General features: G+C 40.1%; 1 protein-coding gene across 1 annotated transcript in view; it reads left to right on the top strand.

Moving 5' to 3' along the window:
• Positions 1 to 26,438, top strand: part of lama2 (laminin, alpha 2) — a 253,651-nt gene that overhangs the window by 170,514 nt on the left and 56,699 nt on the right. Inside the window, exons 26-36 of the mRNA XM_036582814.1 lie at positions 206 to 382; positions 606 to 791; positions 2,440 to 2,558; positions 5,277 to 5,394; positions 8,676 to 8,810; positions 10,785 to 10,909; positions 11,565 to 11,651; positions 12,519 to 12,712; positions 20,686 to 20,828; positions 22,709 to 22,807; positions 25,940 to 26,051. Coding sequence (XP_036438707.1) covers positions 206 to 382; positions 606 to 791; positions 2,440 to 2,558; positions 5,277 to 5,394; positions 8,676 to 8,810; positions 10,785 to 10,909; positions 11,565 to 11,651; positions 12,519 to 12,712; positions 20,686 to 20,828; positions 22,709 to 22,807; positions 25,940 to 26,051 — 1,495 coding nt within the window. The remainder of the gene's footprint in view (positions 1 to 205; positions 383 to 605; positions 792 to 2,439; positions 2,559 to 5,276; positions 5,395 to 8,675; positions 8,811 to 10,784; positions 10,910 to 11,564; positions 11,652 to 12,518; positions 12,713 to 20,685; positions 20,829 to 22,708; positions 22,808 to 25,939; positions 26,052 to 26,438) is intronic.

Raw genomic sequence — 26,438 nt, 5'->3', positions numbered from 1 at the left:
TGTTAACGTGAGGAGTAAATAGGCTGTGATACTGTAAGGCTTGATTTCTCAGGCTGGGATTAAGCCTAGTCCTGAACTACACAGCTTTCTGAACAGACATACTACACTGAAAGGAGAATGTAATACCGTACTAGACTCGATCCCTGACCAGGACACTGACCGTAAATAAGCAAATAATGTATGTTCTTCTCTTCCTCTGTTGTAGTTGACTCTGATGCCCGAGCAGACAGTGCTCCCCCTGGTGGACAGGAACAATGTGAAGGAGACCACGTTCGGGGTGACGTTCCAGCACCCTGAGATCATCGCCAATGCCGACCTGGTCCAACAGGAGCTGACCGAACCTTACTACTGGAGACTGCCCAAACAGTTCAGAGGGTCCATGGTCTGATTCTGACCCTTTGTTTGTTTCTTATGACGGCAAAAGAAATATGAAACTGATACTATAAATTATATATTTATTTACAAGCTGATTTTATTTCTAAAATAATGTGATCGATATAGAATAATTACTGCTCATTGGATAGATGCTGTTCTAATTGATTGATGAGGTTGATTGCCTGGATAAGTGGATTGATTGATTTGATTGGTTTATTGATTTGTGTTAGATCACTGCCTACGGTGGGAAACTGAAGTACGCCACCTACTTCGAGGCTCGCGATGAAACAGGCCGGAGCACCTACGAGCCTCAGGTCATCATTAAGGGCGGCCCCAACAGGGACAAGGTCATGGTCCGCCATGTGGGGGCGCTGCAGATCGGCCAGCTGACCCGCCATGAGATTGACATGACAGAGGTGAGCCAATCTCAGCGGAGCGCCAATGTCCAGCACTCTGAGTAAATGAGTGATGAGGCGAGAGCAGAGGTCACTGTGCTCTTTGGCAGGAAACAAACGAGCGCTGTTCTGTTGAGGAATCATCCTGATAGCAGTCGGTCAGCGGCTCCTTAAAAGGTCTTAATCTGTTTGAAAGGACATTTTATAAATTAAAGTAGTTGATTAGGATTAAACTTCTCACATTTTCTTGCATACATAGTCACACAGTTACAGACTGTAGTCCATCTGTTTCTCTGCATAATTGTTACCCTGTTCTTCAGTGGTCAGGACCCCCACAGGACCCCCACAGAGCAGGTATCATTTGGGTGGTGGGTCATTCTCAGCACTGCAGTGACACTGATGTGGTGGTGGTGGTGTGTTAGTGTGTGTTGTGCTGGAGTTTTTAAACACTGTCCACTCACTGTCCACTGTATTAGACACTCCTACCTTGTCGGTCCCTCTTGTAGATGTAAAGTCAGAGACGATAGCTCATCTGCTGCTGCACAGTTTGTGTTGGTCATCCTCTAGTCCTTCATCAGTGGTCACAGGACGCTGCCCACAGGACGCTGTTGGCTGGTTCTGAGTCCAGCAGTGACACTGAGGTGTTTAAACTCCAGCAGCACTGCTGTGTATGATCCACTTAGACCAGCGCAACACACACTAACACACCACCACCACGTCAGTGTTACTGCAGTGCTGAGAATGATCCACCACCCAAATAGTACCTGCTCTGTGGGGGTCCTGTGGGGGTCCTGACCACTGAAGAACAGGGTAAAAGGGGGCTAACAAAGTATCAGAGAAACAGATGGACTACAGTCTGTAACTGTAGAACTACAAAGTGCAACTATACGGTCAGTGGAGCTGATAAGATGGACAGTGAGTGTAGAAACCAGGAGGTGGGTTTTAATGTTATGCCTGATCAATGTGTATTTTTCATATCATCACTGAAAAACTAGTCTATAGATTTGCTTTCAAAAGAGACTGACCAATGAGGAAGGCTAATAAATGCTGTTTCTAATAAAGAACAAAGTAGGTGTTTCTAATAAAGTGGCCAGTTAGTGGAAGTACAAGGTAGGTGTTTCTAATAAAGTGGCCAGTTAGGCTTAAATTGATCTGCCCAGGCTCCGCCTACAAATTAACTGTTTCATAGCTACTATTAAGAGGTTGTACAAGCTTTACTGAATGACGATGAACATGTCATCTGAATTTAGGTTAAAAAATAACTTCCCAAGATCTGATACTGTGGCTTTTCACAAACAGACCAAATCAATGTTATTTTAATTAATAAATTAATAATGTGCCGTAAACTCTCATCAGGTTCAACTGGATTTTTTTACCAGTGTGGTTTTATAAGGCCCATCCTATCTCACAATAGCAGATACAAAATCACTAATGAGAGCCTCTGGCTTTACTGATAAAGCCTGATTTGTAAATACTCCTCAAGTCTTCTCAGTTAGCTGCATAATTGAATCCAGAAGTTGAGGACTGTCCAGTACGTAATGTCCTTTCTCTTTCCTCCAAGTGGACAGCGCTTAGAAATTCTCCCTGATGATTTACTTTCCAGCCTAAAGCTTTGGATGAATAAAGGCTGACGTTTATGTGTTTATTGTTTACTGTGGTTGTTTTGCAGCATGAGTGGAAGCACCAGGACAACAGGCCGATGAACCGCGAGGACTTCATGGACGTTCTCTTCTACGTCGAATACGTTCTCATCAGAGCTTCGCACGGCAACATCATGAGACACAGCAGGTTCGCTACCCTTCAGACATTTCACTGAACATGTTTAACACTATGTTTCCTCAGAAGAGCAGACTGTGATATTAGATGGTGTTGTAAGGTAGACGTTGGAAGGGGTTCTTCAATATTATTGAGTTCTCTTACGTTTTTGTGAACCAGACGTTGTTAAATAATAAATTATATACTGTAATCATTTATTTATAGTAATAGTATTCCATTAATTTTATAAATTCCAGTCATTTTCTCAACGCTTTTTAAATAAGGGTCATTCTGAAAGTTAATGTTATTACTACTTCGTATTGCATATCAATTTTACTAGAACTAAATTCTTGATATTAACGTTACTGGAACCTCTTTACAGGCATTAATTTTACTAGAACTTCATTACAGCTTGTATGTATCAGTTTTACAGCGACTCTTCCAGTAAAGAGTTCTGACATGGAGCTGCTGCCGCTGTTCTCCATTCCTAACAACTGACCCAAATCCACTTAGCCTGCGGCTCATATTCACAGTCAGGGACGTATCTAGAACTTCCAGAAGGTCTGCAGTGATGTTTTTACTACAATACTTGCAAAGTTTAAATACATCTAGCACAGTGATGATATTAAATAACTGGAAAAGAGCGCAGATTAAGCAGTTGCTAGGCGGTTGCTTGAGTGTTGCCACATGGTTACTATGGTATTTTAGGTGGTTGCAAAAGAGTTGATCAGTGGTTGATATGGTATTGCTAGGTGGTTGCTAGGGTGTTGTTAGGTGGTTGCTATGGTATACCAAGTGGTTGCTAGGTGGTTGCTATGGTATCCCAAGTGGTCGCTAGAGTGTTGCTCGTTGGTTGTTAAGGCATCCTAAGTGATTGCTAGGGTGCTGTTGGGTGGTTGCTATGGTATCCCAGGTGGTTGCTTGGTGTTGCTAGGTGGTTGCTATGGTATCCCAAGTGGTTGTTAGGGTGTTGCTAGGTGGTTGCTATGGTACTCCAAGTGGTTGCTAGGGTGTTACTAGGTGGTTGCAATGGTATCCCATGTGGTTGCTAGGGTGTTGCTAGGTGGTTGCTACTGTATCCCAAATGGTTGCTAGGGTGTTGCTTGGTGATTGTTATAGTATCCCTAATGGTTGCTAGAGTGTTGATAGGTGGTTGCAATAGTATTCCACGTGGTTGCTAGAGTGTTGTTAGGTGGTTGCTATGGTATCCCAGGTGGTTCATAGGGTGTTGCTAGGTGGTTGCTGTTGTATCCCAAGTGGTTGCTAGGGTGTTGTTAGGTGGTTGCTATGATATCCAAAGTGGTTGCTAAGGTGTTGTTAGGTGGTTGCTGTGGTATCCCAGGTGGTTTCTAGTGTGTTCCTAGGTGGTTGCAATATTTGCCCTACACAGTTAACTGCATCTGGTTGACGTTTGTAGCCCATTCATTCCTATGGAGAAAAAAATTGTTATTTAATGATGGTTATATGAAAAACGTACTTCCAATCAAAAAGCTGTACACAAGCACATCATTCCTGATCAGTTTGAACATATCTCAAAAACTGCGAGACAAGTTAGCGGACAAAAGTCCAGCAAAATAATAATAATAATAATAAAAAATAAGAAGAAGAAGATGAAGAAGAAGAATATTAATTGGATAATAACAGTGTTAATGGGGTAAATACTAAAACTGAGCCAAAATTTTCAGACATGTGTTCAATAGGCCTTCAATAAACCCCTGAGCACCTCCTCTACACCTGATACCGGCTGGTTTATTCAATTCTACATGTCTTTTTCTTTCCATACATAAGACAAAGATCCCAAATCTCATGAGGTGTTGCTCCATTCTTCATCCTCGAATTCACTCTGGCTCTTTCTGAATAGCGAGTCTTTTCTATGGCTGTTTTGTTGCCGAATCCCTCAGCAGGTCCTGACGAGCACAATAGAATAAAAACAGATTATCTGCTTAGAGGGCTTTTCTCTGCGCTTCCTTTTTTATGTTCCCAAATGGGATCAGCGAGCTTGATTTCCCAACTTGTTCACTGTTGTCCTCCATATGCACGCTGCTCGCTGTTCGGCGCCAGGCTGAATCCGTGGAGCAAAGAAAAAAGCTGAAAAAATGAAAGCTCATGAGATTCAGCGTTGATTTACAACACTAGAGAAACCCACACGTTTACAAAACAGGGACACTGATTGCTTGAAGGGGAATTCCACCAATATTTCCAAATTTCTCAAATTCACGTGAGGTCATTCATAGTGGTTTGGTGTGAAATGGTTCAGATGTCTTTACAGTGGTGGTGATAGGAACCAGGTGTCGCCATGACTACAACACAAATATAGACATTTTATTTACTATCCAGAACCACCAGTGAACCTACACGAGTCTTCTGGAATGTTGATGATGGTGTAAGAGTGGAAAATCTGAAAAAAGTTTCTTTTGGGGACTATTTCGCCTTTTAACACACTACATGTATCCTTCCGCCATGACCAGCTACAAAAACTATACATTTTAGGCCCAAAATCTTTTCAAAACTGTTGTAAAACAGTGTCTCAGTCATCAGGCAGTGAATTCATAACCATGATATAATAACTTTCTTTGAGGGAGCTTTTAGAAGTGGACATCTGGTTCCTATCACCAGCACTGTGAACAATTCTGACCACTCTGAATGACCGTGTTTACGTCTTAACCATGTAATTATGCTGAAATGCTCAGGTGGAGAACGGTGGAGCTCCTCTTTAAAGCGTGCCATCTGTTTATTTTGTGTTTTCCTCAGGATTTCGGAGATTTCTCTGGAGGTGGCGGAGGAGGGCCGTCCCTCGGTGGGGAGCGAGAGAGCGTTCCAGATTGAAAAATGCGACTGTCCTCAGGGATACTCTGGACTGTCCTGTGAGGTGATGTAACACACACTGTCCCCATCGTTATGTAAGCCGGTTGTCTTTTGGTTTCTGGTATTTATGTTTCTGTTTTTGCAGTTAAACAATGCTGAAATCTGGGATGCTGCAGCCCCATCAGCACCCCACCCGACTCACCCCCCCCCCACCACACCCCACTCACAACCCCCACCACTCACCCACCCCCAGCCCACTGCCTACATCCCTGCAAAACACTACTAATACTGATATGTAGTGAAATGATAAATAGCACTACTGTATTCACTCAACCATTTATCTTTACATTAGGCAGATAAATGCACTCTTGAAAAAGATGGTTCTTTAAGGGTTCTTTCGTAAAGGTAGTGGCTCTATAAAGAGCCATAAACACTCAAAGAGCAGTTTGCATGCTTAACTGGTTCTTTGCATACTGAAATGGTTCTTCAGATTGATGGAGAATGTGTTTTATACGGTTCCATTTAGCACTAAAAGGGGTTCTGCTATCTGAAGAACCATTTCACCACATAAAGGATCATTTAATGTTTTCTTTTTATGTTGTCTTTACTAAAAACCCTGAAAAACCATCTTTCTAAACATTAAGAGTGTGAATAGAAAGGAAGGAGGACAGAAAGAGAAGTGACCTCTATTTACGTAAATGGACGATTCTACCAAACTGGTTCAAAGTCAGAGCTGAAACCACATTTGGGGCTTTTAACTGGTCTTGGACTTTGGACTAAAGTCCTTTTGCTTTGAGTGACCCCATACCTTAAAGGAGAACTCCACCGATTTTTCAAAAAATTCTACTTGGTTAAATGGTTATCATGTAAACAGAGTCATTCAGAGTGGTTTGGTGTGAAATGTTCCATTCTAGAGTCAGAACTGTTCACAGAGGTGGTGATAGGAACCAGATGTCCACCTGTAAAAGCTCCCTGGTTATGAATTCACTGCCTACGAAATTGTTTTATAATAGTTCTGTGATGCATTTTAATCCATTTTAATCCATTCATGGTGGAGGGATACATGCAGGGTGTTGTGAGGCAAAATAGTCGCCAAAGAAAACTTATTTGCTCAGATTTTCCACTATTTTTCCATCATCAACCATATAAAACTCAGAGGACTCGTGTAGGTTCACTACTGGTTTTGCGTAGTAAATAAAATGGCTATATTTGTGCTGTAGACATCAGGACCCCCGAAAGACTTTATTTACATCTCAATGACTGAATTATTCAGAAATTACCCTTTAATTATGTTCATTAAAACTAATTATTTGTACCAAAACATCCATGACACTACCGCAACTTCACCAGATGTTTCAGTGGTGACTGTTTCTGTGACCATTTTAGCTAATTTTCTGCAGAACTCAAAAACACAGCCAGTATATGACCAGCAAACACAGCTTCGAACAGCTGTTCACACAGAAAATCGTCATAATTTTCATTAAAACTGCAGAAAATACGTGTTTTAGTAGTGAAAATTCTGATTTTCAGACTTTGGGACACGTTTACTTCAAAACAATGGGATCTAACTGCTCACCATGTGGCCATGAGGGACAGGGGTGCAACCTCACTTCCTGCTCTAATATTCAGGGGCATGGCTCCGCCCACAGAATAAAACTCTGTGTTTTTTTTCAAGGTTTTTTATTCAAATCTTTCAAGTTCAATTTAAAAGAAACATTTTTTAATTAAACATACAAAAAATTTGTATTTATTTTCACAAGTGTAAATTTAGGGGTCAGGGTTTGAGACAGACACCTCCCAATAGGAAACACCCTACAAATGATGATTTTGTATATATTTAGCTTTTATTTCTATCTCTATTAATGCTGTGAGTCTGAATAGATCAGAACATAACTCTTCAATAAATATTGAAGCTCTGAATATTTTCTGTTTTTTTAATAGTTTTTACTGTGGTACTGCAGAATTTGGTGGACTGGTCCGTGTGCTGCATGTGTGAGTGTGTGTTGTTCAGTTTCAGGTTGGATCGAGCTTTAAGGGGACAGATGGCTGTTCCTGGGATCCGCCTCATAGTTAATAAAGTATTTTTAAACAGCCGTTTAGCAAGTTCCCCATAAACAGATGGAGGACTAAATGGGCCCGATTAATTCTGAGAGAATGAGAGAGATAGATACAGAGAGAGAGAGAGAGAGAGAGAGAGAGAGAGAGAAATAAGTAAATCAAATATGTTTATAATACAGAATGTTTGGTTTTGATTTAAGTGAGTAAGTTTGTGTCATCATTTTTCAGTTTTTGAGAAAATTTGAATATTTGAATGGACTACAAGAAACGGCCCAAAATGACTTGGAAAACTCTGGTTCCATTGACTTACATTAAAAGTAAAGTAGGTTTATATATATATATATATATATATATATATATATATATATATATATATATATACAGTCATATGCATTGAACACTCCTGGTCAAATTCTGTGTTGTTCATTTTATGAGTGTGAATAAGTGAACACATCCTCTACAGAGACACACTTCTGCACATTTAGTATACAATTACTGTTTATTTAATGAATTTAATGTATTGGGGAAAAATTACATATAAAACAACCTCTTGCCATTTGACCAGGGGTGCACAAACTTTTACATACAACTGTAGAGACACTACTGTGAAAGCACAATGTTTAAAACCACTTATCTCTGTAATGAGTGTGTGTGTGATTCCAAAATCATCAGATATCAATAAAATAAATGCAAAGAAACATAAATAGAGTAAAGAGTAACACCAGGAGGCCGAAGCACACACACACCAACTTAAACAGGAATAACAGGTAAATGAATTATGTACTTATCACATTGATAGTTTATTAGTTATGTGTCAAAATTAAAATAATAATATGAATATGATACATATTCAGTGTAGAGATTCTCAATTCTTCATTTTTCTTTCCAAAAATACATTAATAATGTTAAATATGATGATAATTAAGGAAAAAAGGAGCTTATTAGTAAAAAACCAGGTTGGTGTGTCTTTCTTTTTGTCATTATCGACTATAAATAAACAAAACAACAGTCAGTTTTGGGCTTTAATTAGAGTTTTAAACTATATTTGACAGCCATGATAATTACTGTCTCATACCTCTTTTACAACTTAGCTATGTACTTTTTCTTCAACTGTCCCGTGACCCTCGAAATGTCTCCCATCATTTTAGACCCCTGCCCCTTAAATTCACGGCAGTGCTTAACAGAACTTTAGGAGGAATTGTCTGATGACTTTATGAACACATCATTTTCCATCAGTAGTTTATTTTCAGTGTAGTAACGTGATGCTCTCTGCTGTGTGTGCTGTAGGAATGTGCTGCAGGCTTCTACAGGCTGTCAGTGCGAGCAGGTGGTCCAGCGTCCAGAGCCGGCATTGGCAGCTGTGTGAGGTGTCAGTGTAACGGCCACAGCAGCACCTGCGACCCCGAGACCGCCGTCTGCCAGGTGAGACTGCACTTCTCACACAGCTCTGATCTGATTGGACAGCACCACAAGGGTTGCTCCCTCTGAGTGGACCAACATGTGATTCCGCTCTCCAGTTCAAACACTGAAACACCTTCCTCCACTTTATTAGAAACACCTACCCAGTGCTTTCAGAAACTGGCCACTTTATTAGAAACACCCATCCTGTGCTTTCAGTAACTGGCCACTTTATTAGAAACACCAACTTTATGCTTTCACTCACTGGCCACTTTATTAGAAACACTCACTTTGTGCTTTCACCTGCTGGCCACTTTATTAGAAACACCTATCCTGTGCTTTCAGTAACTGGCCATTTTATTAGAAACACCTACCCTGTGCTTTCAGTAACTGGCCACTTTATTAGAAACACCTACCCTATGCTTTCAGTAACTGGCCACTTTATTAGAAACACCCACCTTGTGCTTTCAGTAACTGGACACTTTATTAGAAACACCTCCCTTGTGCTTCCACTCAACTGGCCACTTTATTAGAAACACCTACCTTGTACTTCCAGAAACTGGCCACTTTATTAGAAACACCCACCTTGTGCTTTCACTCACTGGCCACTTTATTAGAAACACCCACCTTGTGCTTCCACTCACTGGCCACTTTATCAGAAACACCCACTTGGTGCTTTCACTCACTGGCCACTTTATTAGAAACACACCTTCTGCTTCCACCAGCTGGCCACATTATTAGAAACACCCACACGACTGTAGTCCTTCTGCTGCTGCAGTTTATCAGCCCCCCCTCTTCCTCATTCATTATAGGAACCACAGGAACACTGTTGTCCAGATATTGTCGGGGTAGTGGTCTGTTTTCAGCACAGCAGTGACACTGGCATTGTAGTGTGTGTCGCATAAGTGTACCAGACTTAATCTGGCCAAGAGTGTCTCTGTGAAGGACTAAAGGAAGGACAGCATGAACTGTACATCGCCAGATGAGCTGTGGTCTGTAACTGTACACAAGCAAGGCGGAGGGGTTTCTGATAAAGTGGCCAGGCAGTGTTTTACCTTCTTCTGAGTAGCAGGGCGCTGTTTCCTCCTGCTCCAGGTCAGTGATGCACCCTTATCATCAGACCAAATCCACACGTCTGTCACTAGCGCTCCGAGTTTTCCTCCTCCTGAAACTCTGAGCTCAGAGAGAGCAGCCAGCCTAAACCTTCATTAGCATGAGCGCTAATAACAATATCATTTGCATTTTATGGGGTTTTTCTAATTGAAAGCGGAGAGCGAGAGCGCGGCGGCGGCTAATTTGGTTAATCGAGGTACGCCGAAAGTTAATGAAAGTCTTTGAGTGACACAGAACACCAACGCCCAGAATTACCCACACCATAACACACACTCCATCTCTCTCGCTCGCTCTCTCTCTCTCTCCCTCTTTCTCTTCTCACCCTCTCTCTTTCTCTCTCCTTTGAGTCTCTCTCTTTTTTCTACATCAGTCTCTCTTTCTCTCTCGTTCTGTCCCTCGCTTTCTCTTCTTTCCCTTTCTCTCTCTCTTTCTTTTGAGTCTGTCTCTTTTTGTGTCTTGCTCCCTTTTTCATTTTTCTACATCAGTCTCTCTTTCTCTCTTGCTCTCTCTATATCTTTCTTTTCTCTCCCTCTCTGTTTCTCTTTTTCCTTTGAGTCTGTCTCTTTTTGTCCGTCTTGCTCTCTTTTTCTACATCAGTCTCTCTCTCTCTCTCGATCTCTCTCTCTCTCTCTCTCTCTCTCTTTCTCTCTTTCTATAGGCCTGTATTGCTCTCTTTTTCTTTTTCTACATCAGTCTCTCTCTCTCTCTCTCTCTCTCTCTCTCTCTCTGTTGTGTTATTACTGTGTTATTAAGTGACCATAATTTTGCTTGTTGTTTATATTGTATCTAAAATGACAAGTTCTATGTTATATTATTATTATTATTATTATTATTATTATTATTATATAATGATGGATTTTTGCTGTATCTTTTCTCTCTGTGTAGAACTGTCAGCACCACACAGAGGGGGAGAAGTGTGAGAGATGTTCTCCTGGGTTCTACGGAGTCATACGAGGGTCTCCAGACGACTGTAAACCCTGCGCCTGCCCAATGACCAACCCAGAGAACAAGTCTGTACACACCACATCTCTCTCTCTCTCTCTCTCTCTCTCTCTCATTTAAGGCAGCGTTATTGTATGGCTGTGTCAAGCAGAGCTGTAGGTTCCATTTCAGCTTTAAGGGGGACGTGCTACTCATACCCCCCGGCCCACCATATGATCAGTGTTTTATACTCATTATCAGTTTTAAGGATTTTTTATATCAGGACTGTGTCATTTAACTGTTATTCAATATTAATAATCGTTGCTGTCTAAAGAAAAACAAGTATCTCCAAAATAGTATCTTTACAGGAGAAGGCAAAAACCCTCTTATCTCTCAGTGTAAGTTAATTTAAAGAGGTTTTATTGCAAGTGATTTGGGAGCGTTTCTATTGGTCCATTCATCATGAAATTACAACGTAAAGGACGGCTGGTGTGTTGAAATGATGAAGAAAAAAAAATCAACAAAAAATGGAGATACGTTTTCTTTATGACAGCGACGATATGCAAAACATTCTTACCTTAAACACTTCCCACTCTGTTTGAGCCACAGTTGTTTGGTTAAAATAAAAAAAAACACTAAATCAATTACAGAACCACGTTAAAAAGAAAAGTGTAAATGTGTCGAGAGTGAATTTTTATAAATAAATATTCGTACAGTTGTTTATGATCTTATTCTCTCTCTCAGTTTCAGTCCCACCTGTGTGGCGGAGGGCTTCAGTGATTATCGCTGTACTGCCTGTCCTGAAGGTTACGAGGGAAAATACTGCGAAAGGTACGAAACCATCAAACTAACGCTGCTGGATTTTTAAAGCAATAAGACCACTTATAATGAGTACTCCCTTAAAAATGGTTCCTCAAGGGTTCTTCAGCAAAGGCAATGCTTATATACACAACCATGGACACTCACATCAGTGGTTCTTTACTTGTTTACATTTTTGTTTTAATATAGCACCTTTTTGAAAAATAACTATTTAAAACCCTTTTTGCTAACAGTGAGTGCGTTAACATGCTCTTAATAATCTGATAACTGCAAAAGTCAGATTTTGGCAGTAATCCAATTGACATGTTTACACACACTTGGGTAACCAGACTGAGAAACGCAGACTGAGAAATCCGAAAGAAATCAGAGTAAGAGTCTACATGCACTGAGAAATCTGACTACTCAGCTAAAATCCAGCCTCTTTATCAGATTTCTTAATCGGATTTCTAGACCTTACTCCCATCTAAGAAATCTGAGTGTGCTGTTTAGATGACCAAGTGAATAGTCAGATAACAGCAGAAATCTGATTATGATCAGTGTCAGGGGTGTTAATGGATTGAAAGCTGTTTTTCTGTTGTAAAATCACTGTAATGTGCGCCTTATTGCTTTAAAACATTAATAAATACATTGTTTGAATTTGCTATTAATAATGACAATAAGCAACTCTTCCATACAGAAATGTAGTCCAGTTAGACTGGACTAACTGCTGTAGACCAGTGACCATATAGTCACCTGTCTATAAGTTCATTCGTCATGAAATTCACACAGCTAAACGATGCAGAAAAAATAAAAAAGCACTTTTTTGAGACTGGTGAAATCTGAGATGGTCAGCCAGAAACTCCATTAAACTAATTGTTCAATAAACTACCACTGTTGCAGGTGTGCGGCTGGTTTCCATGGCGACCCGCAGGTGGTGGGCGGACGATGCGAGGAGTGTAAGTGTGATGCGGTCGGCGCGTGGCCAGTCCCGTGTGACACACGCACGGGGCAGTGTCAGTGCAGACCGGGAGCGACTGGACTGAAGTGTGACCACTGCATGGAGAGGCATGTGTGTGGACCTGCAGGCATCGTGTGTATGTATGGAGTTCAATAACAGGACTAACTGTTTAAACATCAAACCCCCACAGAAATATATATATCTCATATATATATATATATATATATATATATATATATATATATATATACAGTACTATACAAAAGTCAGAGACATCAAAGACAGCCATTAAGTACAAGTTATTTTAAGTAAGTTAAACAAAATGATTGAAAGCTACAGAGAAAATGTGACTCCTAACAACCACCTGGAAGAGCTGGTCGACCCTAAAACTGCCCCCATCAGATAAACAGCACTTAAAGCTTTCATCTCTGAGAGAGAGGAGAAAATCAAGCTGCTTCAGATCTGAAAACATCCACAGGTGTTTCTGTCCATCCTTCCACTGTGAGAAGACGACTCAGCGCTGTGGGTCTGAAAGGATGTGTAGCTGATCAAGAAGAACCTCACTGAGAAAAGGAGACGGACACATCAAACAAAGAAGCTGAACAATAGACTGACCACCCCAGAGTCCAGACCTCAACACCACTGAATGAGTTTGATTACTTCAGAAAATGATCAACCAGCTTCTCAGACTGAACTTTGGAGGTGTGTCTGCAGATTCTTTGAGGAACCGAAAGTGAGGCTCCTGAAAAGAATGGAAGCTGGAATAAAGGTGGAGAGTGACTCACTGACTCACACAGCTGAGATTAGATTTAGATGTTAGATGTTAAGGTGTAATTTTTTAAATATGTATATATTTTTTTCTTGATGATGAAAAGGATTACAATAACTTTTACTTAATGGCTTTAAATTAATATTTACATAATTGTCTCTGGTGCCTAAAACCTTTGCCCAGTGCTGTATCTACTCATCAGAACACATTTCATTCATACTTTAGATGCCATCTTACCTTCTCGAGTGCTAATCTCGTGTTGAGTCAGTTATGTGAATTAAAGAGCTGCTTTAATTGTAAGTGACCCGCATGTGAATTGTGCTGTTTAACATACAAACCTGAAACAGCTTTCATCGTTTAATGACCTCTCCTGGTGTGTGCTGTGGCAGAGATCATTTCGCTGGTCTTTTTTGTCCACGTCATGCATGTGGTGCTCTTTTAAGTGACCTGCTGTATGTAACAGCAGTGCAGCTTCAGGTGAGGGAGCATCATCGCTGCTTTAACCCATTCATGTCCAACATCTGAAAGGTATGTTGAGGAAAAATGCCCAAAACAAGCATAGTCCATTGTTCGAATTCTCCCATTCCACCTTAAATGGTGCAGCAGTTACATTCTGGCACCTCAGGCACCATTTAAGGTGGAACAGGACAATTCTAAGCTGTAAGTGAAAAAAGTAGCTGGAGAATGAGAAGCGACTTCAGCCTCGTAAAAAAGTCAAACGTTGAGAGACGTTTTACAAGAAACTGTTCTACTTTTGAGGAAAAGTTTCCTGCTGGAGATGTGAGAAAAGCAGCTCTAGCTGAGCTGAAGCTTAAAGCTTAAAGATTTTACAACAGAAAAACGGCTTTCAATCCATATTTTTTAGTCTATACTAGTCTATACTAGTACATTTTAAAGCAATAAGGCGCACATTACAGTGATTTTACAACAGAAAAACAGCTTTCAATCCATATTTTTAGTCTATACCAGCACATCAGCACATACTGAGACGTATTTACAGCCAAGATGGTAAAATGGACATTAAATATTTGTGGCTGTCAAAGTGGTTTATTGTTGTTGAAAGGACAAAATGGCTCTTCTGAACAGTTGGGTTGTGACCCCTGACCTAGGAAAACCTAGGACCTATTTTATTCACAGTCAGATCATTGTTTTGTTCAAAATTAGTAGTCATGTGACCAAAAGACTGAATTTAAGAACTATAATCTCACTGTTTGACCAATCTGAAAATTCTCAATAGATTTGCTCAGAGAACTCATGGACTAAAAGTTCAGATGTGGACGTTAGTGGGTTAAGATGGATTAAGGGGTCCTGGGTGGTGCCTCATACTAACAGCTGTGGAGTGTTATGTCTTCATGTAAACGTGTGGGAGTGAAAGAGTCTTGTATTTGGTAAATTTCAGCCCATTTCATCATGGCTCATTGTTCTGTAGCCACACATGCATTCAGCTCTTTGCTTCACTTTGAAACACTCAGTGTGTCATTATACACCATTATACACTACAGGCATGGGGGACTTTTGAGACATACGTCAGACGCCATCTTAGTCAACAGTAAAATAAAATAACCTAAATATAAAATAACGAACATTTCTCTGAAGAAAAAAACCTATATTTAATAAATAACCTATATTTATTACAGTAAATGATGTCTCACCTTGGTGAAGTGCAAGATGGCGCCCACCAGGCATGGCATCAAATTCAATGACTGTTTTTTCCAAGTCCACACGAATGGCCTGTTCAGTATTCAGCACTGCAGTGTCAGACAGTCTCTCCTGACTCGTATTGTTTCTCATATAGGTTTTAAATCGACGCAAGCAAGAAAAGCTCCTTCCACATGATGCACAGCTCACGGCACACACCAGCATGGTGTGCTTGTTTGCAGCTATTTTGATCAGATGTATGGTTTTTATACAATCATTAAATGATGACTTTTTCCCCCACAAAAGGAATGAATGGTGGAACATTGTGGGCGTAAGCTTGTGCATCCCTCTTGTCACCATGACACCAGTACACTAGCATTCTCATGGGATACCATCGCAATTGCTTTGGACCACCTAGCAACCACTTCTCATACCATAGCAACCACCTAGCAAACCCCAAGCAACTACAAGGGATATCATATAACCACCCAACAAAACCGTAGCAACCACCCGGGATAACATATAACCACCCAACAACACCATAGCAACCACCCAGGATATCAAAGCAACCACCCAAGATACCATATAACCACCACAAAAAAACCCTAGCAACCACCCAGGATACGATATAACCACCCAGTAACACCTTAGCAACCACCCGGGATACCATACAACCACCAAGCAACACCCTAGCAACCACCTCGGGATACCATATAACCACCCAACAAAACCGTAGCAACCACCTGGGATACCATAAAACCACCCAACAACACCATAGCAACCACCCAAGATACCATACAACGACCAAGCAATACCCTAGCAACCACCTGCGATACCATATAACCACTCAACAAAACCCTAGCAACCACCCAGGATACCATATAATCACCCAACAAAACCCTAGCAACCATCCAGGATACCATATAACCACCCAACAACACCATAGCAACAATCTGGACGTTGCTTAAGCTGCATTTCACATTTTCTTCAGGAATTGAACTTTTCCTTATTGCTGTTAAACAGAATTGTATGATGGTAAAACATTTTTGTAAAATTTTAAATTAAATTCAATTAAAAAAAAATAAATTATAGCAGAAAAGTACAGGCAAGGCATTGTAAGACAAAACATTCCCCAATCAGATTTTCCACTATTTTCCATCATCAACATTCCATATAAACTCAGAAGACTCGTGTAGGTTCACTGGTGGTTTTGATAGTAAATAAAATGTCTATATTTGTGTTGTAGTCATGGCGACGCCTGGTTCCTATCACCACCACTGTAAAGAAATCTGAACTATGACATTCTGTGAAGCTGAATAGTACTTCTTTTGTTGATTTGAACCTTTGTTGGTACTAAAGGCCAGTGCTAGCTGGCTGGCATGCTAAATTCAGTAGATGTCTCTGCAACACGATACACAGATGTCCAGTAAAAATCGCATAAATTGCAGCTTTAAGAGATGAGCTACATTCTGTAACTGTACACCAGCATGGTGGAGTACAGGGGAGGGGTTTCCGATAAAGTGGCCAGGTGTAAATGTGCTGCCGTTTCCACTGACCTGCTAAAACCCACCTGTTTTCATTGGAGGTTCGTTTTAATATTACAGTGCCTTGTTAAACACTCCAGGGCCGAACTCCTCAGATAAAGTACTCGAGTCTGCGAGCTTCACTCTGACTCTGACTGGAAGTGGCTGTTTTTGTGTTTATTCTTTATTCTTTGCTTAAAGTAAAAAGGACGTATAGCTGGAGAAGCTAATCTAAAGCTCTTTGAATTTCCTTCACAAAGCTCTAATAGTGCACACGGTGAAATTGGGTACAAATTCTCGTCAGCGCAGAACAAACAGTCAGCTTGTCGCTGCTGACTCTCTCTTTCCTCTACTCTTTTTTTTCTGCTCCTTTTCTCTTTTTCTCATTCCCTCCGTAGCTCGTGGCATGTCAAACACTCATAATAGTCGGCCTGAAGGCGTTACACTCTGTTCTGAATTTCACGCTTCAGAAAGTCTTTCCCCTCCGACACTCCACCACTCACTCTAATCAGAGAGAGAGAGAGAGAGAGAGAGAGAGAGAGAGAGAGAGAGGGGGTGGGAGATACAGACAGAGAGAGAGGGAGAGAGATACAGAGAGAGAGAGAGAGAGAGAGAGAAGAAAGAGAGAGAGAGGGAGATACAGAGAGGGAGAGAGGCAGAGAGGAAGACAGAAAGAGAGAGAGGTACAGAGGTAGAGAGGAAGACAGAAAGAGAGAGAGAGAGAAAGAGAGAGAAAAAAAGAAGTCAAAGAAATAAGACAAAAAGAGAGAAGGAAAAGAGGGAGCAAGAGGGAAATGAGAAAAAAATATGATGAGAGTGAGCAGTGCAAAAGAGTGAGTGACAGAGAGACAGATAGAGAGAGAAAGAGTGAGACAGAAAGAAAGAGTTCAAAGAAATAAGAAAGAGACAGAAAGAAAAGAAGGAGCGAATGAGATAAAAGAAAAAGAGAAAGAGAAAAGGATAGAGATAGAGAGGAGGCAGGGCAAGAGAGAGAGAGAGAGAGAGAGAAATATCAAGGGAATAAGAAAAAAAGATGGTGAGAAGGAGAGAGAAAGGAGTCAGAAAGAGAAAGGGAGAAAGAAAGGTGGAGAAATGGAAAGGAAAAGAGAGACAGCGAAGGAAACGGAATGACACTGAAAGAAGGAGGGAATGAAAGATGAAAGGAGTGAGTGAGGGGACAGAGGGAAAAGCAAGTGCTGTTATGTTGTATTGTGTGTGTCTGAGGGGCTCCGGGGGGACGAGTGTGTGTGTGTGTGTGTGTGTGTGTTTGCCCTGAGGTGCAGTTTTGCCCGGAGCGATTGCTCGGAGCGAGTGAACGGAAATGAAGGAGGGAAATTGGACGAGCGTAACCGAGCAAACAGAGTGAGGAGAGAGGAGAGAGAGAGGTGACGCTGGTTTACAGCATCCCTCTCTCACCCCAGGCTCTTCCCTCTCACTGCGTGTTAACACGGCCGTCTTTTCATGTTCAGCCTAACCTCCACTTCCTCACACACGTGTGGGGCGTTCCATTCAGGAGGCGGCCTAACCAGTCACTGCCTAACCCAAAAGGAACCTTATCAGGCATCACATTCGGGCTAGAGCTTCAGAACCATCACACATCATAAGTTTCACTGCCCTGTACACGGTTTATTCATAGATTTATTCATATTCATAAAAAATGAGAATGCATTACATAAAATGCACATTAGCAGCTTAACAGACTGTGCGACCCTTTTTTCCTGATTGCTTTTTGTACAAATTTATAAGTAATTTGTTTGTTAGAAATGATCAGAGGTGGACGAAGTACACAAATCACGTACTTGAGTTAAAGTAGAGACACCCAGGGTAAAATATTACTCCAGTAAAAGTAGAAGTTCCTCCCTTTAGACCTCCACTTGAGTAAAAGTACAAAAGTATTTACCCTCAAATGTACTTAAGTATCGAAAGTAAAAGTACTAAAAGATTAATTATGACTTTAATGTCCTATTATCATTTTTATAACAAGACTCGCTTCATTAACTCAGTTTAGGTGAAAATACTCAGTGTCACTCTTGGTAAACCAGTATTTTAATAGAATGTCATTAATTAGTGACGCTGATGTCTATTAAAATTATCATAAGCACAAAACACTGAAGGCAAACAGTTTCCATCAGGTAGAACTGAGTGGCTCTGAAATCACTTTTTACAAACAAGTAAAGTTTCAGTTTAAGATTTATTTGCAACTTAGTTACAAATTTAAGTTCAATAAAAACTTTAAACTCAGATTCACAAATGAGTTTCCTTTACTAAACTGCATCTGTAGGTCTCTGTTCATAAACATAAACTAGCCTAAACTAATTTACTATAAAATGAAATGTGTTTGTATAAATTCAGAATAAAGACACGTCAGTCACAACTGCATATGAGTACATATTTCTATATTGTGGTCTATTTACACAAAGTTAGGTTAGTTCATCATTTATGTTGAATAGACGGAACAACAGATTTCGCATTATGTAGTGGAGTAAAAAGTGAGATATTAGACTTTGAAATGTAGTGGAGTGAAAGTAAAAAGTCGCCCAAAATGGAAAAACTTCAGTAAAGTACAGATACACGAAAAACTACTTAAGTACAGCAACGACTTACATTTACTTCGTTACCGTCTGCCACTGGAAATAAAGCAGGTTCTTTAAGGTGGATGAGGACAGTGAATGAGTTGAAATGATTCACAAACTAGTAGTCACGATTATCTGTACCTGCGTTCCAAAGCCTAGGCTGCATACGTCATAGCAGTCCGTTCCAAAGTGAAGCTCCCTTTGTATACAGCCTAGAAATGCAGTCTACGTTCTGAGTGATTTCAAGGACGCAACTGATGTTTCTATCCAGGCCTTTGGTTACCCACAGTTCTCTGCGCACAAACAACACAAATTAAAACAAAACAGCAGAACAAAAATGACGGAAAACGAAGCCGTTAAAGCAGAGCTTGTTTAAAATGTAAGTTGTTCACGCACTCGAATTCATCTTCCAGTGTCTATCCTTTAATGTAAGTTAATGGAAAGCGATTTTATTCTAAACAGCTTTGGAGCATTTCTATTGGTCCATTCATCATGAGATTTTCACACAACGTAAAGAACTGCCGTGCTCAAATGATGTAAAAGTAAAAATCACAAAAATTAGAGATGTTTTTCTTTGCACAGCGACGACTTGTAATAAGAATTTTCCAGTTTTACTTTTTAACACTAAACCTCACCCTGATCTTAACCTCAGGTGTCCAAAAACATTTTTGAAACAATTACCTTTAATAAACATTTTTTGGTTTTGAATGTTATCCTAGTTTTTCACTGGTTTTGCAAACTTTAACATCAGCAAACAAAAGATCAGCTTTGGTCGCTTTTACTTTTTCTAATAAAAACTGCAGTTTTTGGGGAAAAAACAAACAGTTTTTCCTCACAGACCATGGTGTCCCCATAACCACTTCATATTCATGTTTCTAATAGACTGGGCTCGATTAGGTCCCCACAAAGTGATTAATACACACACAAATACACTTCACACTTGAGTTTATCTACTGATCTGTTTTATGGCATCTAAATACTGCTAAATTAATTAAAAAAAGCTAAACTGTTGACATACATGCTCACACTTGTGCATTTCCCGGATGGGGGGGTCCACTGGTCTATGTGTCATAGTATGTAAATGTGGCTTAATTGCAGCAAAATGTCCCCACTTTGTAAGAAAGTGTTCCTATTATGATGTGGACCATTGGTCCCCATAGTGAGATTACAACAGGTTAAACGGAATCAGACATGCTAGCTGTCTTTCTGGTGGGGGCTTCCACTGATTTGTGTGTTAAGGTACCTAAATAAGACTGCATTGCAGCACTATGGCAAAATGTCCCCACTTGGTCCATTTTGTCCTCACAAAGTGATACAGTACTTATGAACACATGCTGACATGTTTGCTATGTATTTTATTTTATTTTTTTGGAGGGGGTGTCCATTGATTTATGTGTTATGGAATGAAAATATGGCTAATACAATCAAATGTCCCCACTTTGTCAGGACTGTGACTTTTTCCTACCAATGTGGGGACTTTGGGTCCCTACAAAGACAGTAAAAGAGTACAAACATGCACATACATTGTGAGCTTATCACAACGGGGTAATTAAAACGTGTCCTATCATAACTTGTGTGTGTGTGTGTGTGTGTGTGTGTGTTACAGCGTGTGATGATGACTGCGCTGGTCTCCTAATTAGAGATATGGATAAACTGCTGCGTTTGATCAGCAGCGCCAATCTCACTCTGCCGCTGCCTCCACCTTACAAAGTGCTCTACCGCTTCGAGAACATGACCGAGGAACTCAAGGTAAGTGTGTGTGTGTGTGTATGATCTTGTCTTGTTATACTTGTGAGGACCCTATGTCCCCACAATGATAGGACAATTTTAGGACATTTTTCTGGTCCTCACTTGTGTTGTTTTCACCACAAATTACCTTTTTGGATACTGAGGCTAAGTGTAAATGTAGGTGTAGTACTATACTCATACTCATACTCATACAGTACTGTGCAAAAGTCTTAGGTAACCATGAAAATTGTATAGAACTATTTGTTTTAGCAGCAAGTGTGTTGTTACTGGTAATTCCTTATTTTAGTGACATAATATATGCAGTAAAAATGTAAGAATTGGCCGAAACAACTGACCACGCCAGAGTGCTTGGGATTCTAAGACTTATTATATTAGATTTAGGTTTAAATGTTACATTTAATTTTCTGCTTTTTTCCTGACACTGAAAATGACTAACTTGTATTTAATAGTTGTCCCGACTGGAAATTGATAAATGAAAGGTGGTCTCTGACTCTGCACTGTACTGTGTGTGTCTGAGTTTGCAGTATAAAGTTAGATTTAAGTGTGTGTGTATGTGAGTGTGTGTATGCGTCCATGTCGTCTGTTACAGTATAAATGTTCTGCTTTCCTCTCCCTCCTTTGAGAACCTGACCTCAGGGTGGCTGCGTGTTTCTGTGCTAAGCGTATAAAATGCGTTTCCTTTGAGAAACTGTCTTCAAAGTGAGAATTTGCTGTGCAATCCAAAACTATCATAGACAAAAAAAGCCTGGAAGCAAAGACAGTGGCACTGTAATCTACCTTTATAAGCTTCGACCAGAGACTTTCTCACCTTCGCGACTTTCTCACCCACACACACACTTTACCCCAAACGTAGACACTCAGCCAAGAGATGTTTGGTGTTTGAAGTTTACTTCTTTACTTTTAAAGTGGAACTACGAGGCTAATGTAGCTGACTAGTAACCAAAGTTTATGCACATCTTCTTCAAGCCTGAATTAGGGTTTTTCTAATGAACTTGGCAAATACTGGGACTCGAATGAGCTTAAAATAGCCAATTTAACCAAATAAACCAGGGTTTTTCTAATAAACAGGGCAAATACTGGGGCTCAAATGAGCTTCAATGACCCATTTAGTCCATGTTTATAGATAACTGTGAATCACATGGGCTCCAAAACCATATAATCAAATATTAGAGATACTAAACAACTCAGTACAGGTTTAAGGCAATTGATGACTGATGCATGAATTTAGCACCATGCCAAATGCTAACATAAGCCTTAATTACTTGTTAGCTACATTAGCCTCGTAGGTCTAGTGCTAAAACTAAAGAAGCAAACTTCAAGCACCAAACACGTCTCGGCTGATTGACTATATTTGTGTTGGGAGTTGGGTTGTTGAGCAAACTTTCACTTTAAGGGGTTCACACTGTACACACTGTTTGTCACCGAGGTGCTAATTTTCTGCTCCTTTTAAAGAGAGATACACTGTTTATGTTATAAGGGGTGTTTCAGCCCAGACTGCTTGTTGAATGAGGTGCAGTACAGAGCAGCCAATCAAAACAGTGCTCATTTACATATGTCAGTCTTACAGGCACGGTAATGAAAACAGCCTGTTTAATTCTGAGTGATAGAGAGAGGTTGGAAAATTACCATGAAATAAATTATGAGGAAAAATTATGACCGCAGGGCAAATTCACAATATAGGCCCTTTAACAGATCCTCCCACCTGTTGTTGCTTAGCAACAGGAAAATGTGCAGCCAAAAGCACCATGCAAAATACGCAGTGTGAACACACCAAGAAAAAAACAAAGGCCGTGCAGTGCACCTCACGTTTTTCAGCCTTCAGTAAAATACAGTGAGAACCTCCCCTTATTCTCTTTTCCTCTCTCTCTCCCTCCTTGCAGCACATGCTTTCACCACAGAGGGCGCCAGAGAGACTGTTGCAGCTCGCTGATAGCAACCTGGGCAGCCTGGTCACTGAGATGGACGAATTACTGAACAGGGTTTGTGATAAACACACATGAACACACTGTTTTTATACACACACATTTCAGAGATACTCTTAACAGACCTGTTGAGGACCACCAACCAGAAATTAGGCCCCAAATCATGCCTGCATAATGTATTTTTTTAGTTAAAATTGAAAGAAGTAGCATTATTGATCCAGCGGAAGGAAAGAAGATGCTAACATGGTCAGTGGGTGCCGCTGCGAGTCGCCCTGTAAAGCCTGAAATAATCGTTTAAAAGTCAGAGGCGTCGAGTTGACGTCGTACATCTTTTTACGTACATCTTTTATCTTTGTACATCTTTAACATCAAACACACAGGCTCAAAAATAAGGTCCGCCTCTATGTTTAGGTCTCTATCAATGCCATCTTTTATAGTAACACCAGGAGAAATTTTTACACAAACAATTTAAACATTTTAACTTTATTTTTTGCATCATTAATATGTAGAACTTGATTCGTTTTTATTTTTAACCTTACGTCGCTGTCTCTGTGTCTGATCTTTTAAATGCTAAGACAGACCAAACTTTTGCATAAGCAGAAAAAAAAAGGGTAACACTTTCTATGAATGTCACCTTTGTAAGCATCTATAAACACATTTATAACATGTTATAATGTATTCATAAGGCATTATAAACATGGTTATAAATATTTATAAAAAAGAATTACACTGAATTACACTTTATAGCCATGTTTATTATACATTATGGATTGTTAATGTAATGCATTATAAATAGTGTTAATAACATGTTATAATGTCAGTGCCAAAGAAGTCAGTCCCAGCTTGGACAGCGTAAAGTAAAGACAAATACCAAGCTAACGGTGGTGTACATTACCTTTCCCACATTGGGTAAAACACTGATGGCAGCTCTAGTTTAAACTCTGACATTTGAAGCCTGTAATGTGCTTTACTGTGAATGTTTTAGTGTTTCAGTAAATCCTTCAGTAAATACTTCAACTTGAAGCCTCACTCTGAACACTGGAGGAGGCTTTAGTACAGTACGCTTCACTTTACTTAGAGCAGACAAATACCACTTATGAGCTCTTATAATTTGTTATGATCAGTACTTATAATGTATTATGTTAACAATTTATAATGCATAATAAACATGGCTATAATGTATAATGCATTTTTAGAAATATTTATAGCCATGTTTATAATGCCTTATGAATGCATTATAACATGTTATGAATGTGTTTTTAGATACTTACAAAGGTGACATTCATAGAAAGTGTTACCAAAAGAATTAAGTGACTCGTTAACTTCTCAGGTTAAAGTTATGAACTGACCTTGTCCACCAGCTGCCTTTTCACAGTTATGAAATGCAGCTCAGATGTCGTACCGGCCTTCAATACCTGTGTCGTTCCTTTTTATGCTCTTCATGGACGGCCTCCTCTGGTAAAACTCTGTGCCATCTGTTGTGTAAGTTCTCTGTGAGACTCTGGCCTTGGTGGGGTTTTACTGAAAGGAACAAACACAGAAGAAAATGTCAAAATTACCTTGATTTGAGCTTCTCCGGTAAGAGGCGGCGGTTTGTGTCCAGGACTCCTTTTTGTCCTGATGATAGCCGCTCAGTTCCAGTGCTGAAGGCGTACTGAAGTGTGCATCACTACAGCTGAGATGACCTTCGTAATTCAGAGAGTTCAACTGAAATGTGGACAGCTGAGAAAGTTTACCTTTAAGGAGACGTGGGCTTTAAGATGATGGAAAAACAGAGCGTCTCAGTTTAAAATGTTTAAAATTTTGATTCCTCTCTGTGGTGATTCCTCATGTTCTTAGGGGGTTCTTCTTCTGAGTCTTGCTCCCTTTCAGAGGTTCTTCCTCATGTTCTTAGAGATTTTCTCCATCTGAGTCATGGTTCCTCGGTTCTTCTTCATTCTCTTAAAGAGTCTGGGTTCCTCTCTGAGGTTCTTCCTCATGTTCTTAGAGATTTTCTCCTTATGAGTTTCGGTTCCTCTCAGTTCATCTTCATTTTTTTTAGAGTTTCTTCATCTGAGTCTTTGTTCCTCAGTGGTTTATCCTCATGTTCTTAGGGGGTTCTTCTTCTCAGTCTTGGTTCCTTTCAGTTCTTCTTCATTTTCTTGGAGAGTTTCTTTGTCTGAGTTTTGGTCCCTCAGGGGTTCTTTCTCCTGCTCTTAGGGAGATTCCCCTTTTGAGTCTTGGTCCCTTTCAGAGGTTCTTCCTCATGTTCTTAGAGATTTTCTCTTCCTGAATCTTGATTCACCGGTTCTTTTTCATTCTCTTAGAGAGTTTCTCCTTTTGAGTCTTGGTTCCTCTCAGTTCATCTACATTTTTTTAGATTTTCTTCATCTGAGTCTTGGTTCCTCAGTGGTTCTTCCTCATGCTCTTAGAGATGTTCTCCTTCTGAGTCTTGGTTCCTCAGTTCTCCTTCATTCTCTTAGAGAGTTTCTTTTTCTGAGTCTTGCTTCTTCACAGTGGTTCTTCCTCATGTTCTTAGGGAGTTTCTGCCTCTGCGTCTTGGTCTGTCTCACTGGTTCTTCCTCATGTTCTTTGAGAATTTATCCTTTTGAGTCTTGGTTCCTCTGTGGTTCTTCCTCATGCTCTTGGGGAGTTTTGCTCATTAGGGTGCTGCACCCACACTTCTAGACCTTCTGCATTGGGGCAGTATTTTTTGTAGAAAGCAGCACACAAACAGTTGAATCATATTGACTTGGTTTGACTATATAAATTGTTTATATTCACTCCAACAGCAGAATCAGGTTGAAAAATTTCCTGCTCGTGATGTTACATTTGATAATAGCACATTTTTTCCACTATACTTATGACCACACTGTAAAGCACTTTGAGCTTCTACGTGCATGAAAGGTGCTCTATAAATAAAATACGGTAAATACAACCATAACTGTGATCTACTGTGACCCAGTCTTCACCACAACACCTCCAGAGTTCTGTTACTTAGATATGCTCTGTGCCGTAGAGGTCTGGGGGAACCATATGGTTTACCTTTCTTACACACATGTCCTATGTGGGTGTACAAGCTGTAGAGTTCACCAGCATCATTAAGTACATTTCTGATTAAGCTGTTTAACACGAATACATGTTTAATTCAAATTAAATTATAACAAGTGAATAATCCAGTGGATTTTCCGTTTTCTCTTCACTCTACAGGCCACAAAAGTGTCAGCAGATGGAGAACAGACGGATGCCGACGCTGAGAGGAGCCGAAAAAGAGCAGAAGAGCTGGAGATGTTCGTCAAGAACACCCTGCTTGCTGCTGAAGGTACAAAAAGTACACCATAACCATTAAAAAACGCTTTATTGAATTTAAATTTAAATTCATTTTTTATATGACCATTTTTCAAAATTAAACAGGAATTTATGTAAATGACCTCTCTTCTGATTGGCTGACCTGTATTGTTCAAAAACATTAGTCCAGGCTGAGTCTTGTTTTTTTTCATTTACGCTCATTCCAAAATTTGACGTCAGTAGTTACATTCTGGCGCCTCAGGCACCATTTAGGGTAGAACGAGGAAATTTAAACAAAAAGCTGGTCGAATGAGAAGCGACTTCAGCCTCGTAAAGAATCCAATGTTGTGAGACGTTTTACAAGAAACTGTTCTACTTTTGTGGAAAAGTTTCCTGCTAGAGATGTGAGAAAAGCGGCTAT

The sequence above is a fragment of the Colossoma macropomum genome, unplaced genomic scaffold (genome assembly GCF_904425465.1).
Source record: "Colossoma macropomum unplaced genomic scaffold, Colossoma_macropomum, whole genome shotgun sequence".
NCBI classification, from domain to species: Eukaryota; Metazoa; Chordata; class Actinopteri; order Characiformes; family Serrasalmidae; genus Colossoma; species Colossoma macropomum.
The sequence above is the reverse complement of the archived record's forward strand: the minus strand, read 5'-3'. Positions and strand labels throughout refer to the sequence as shown.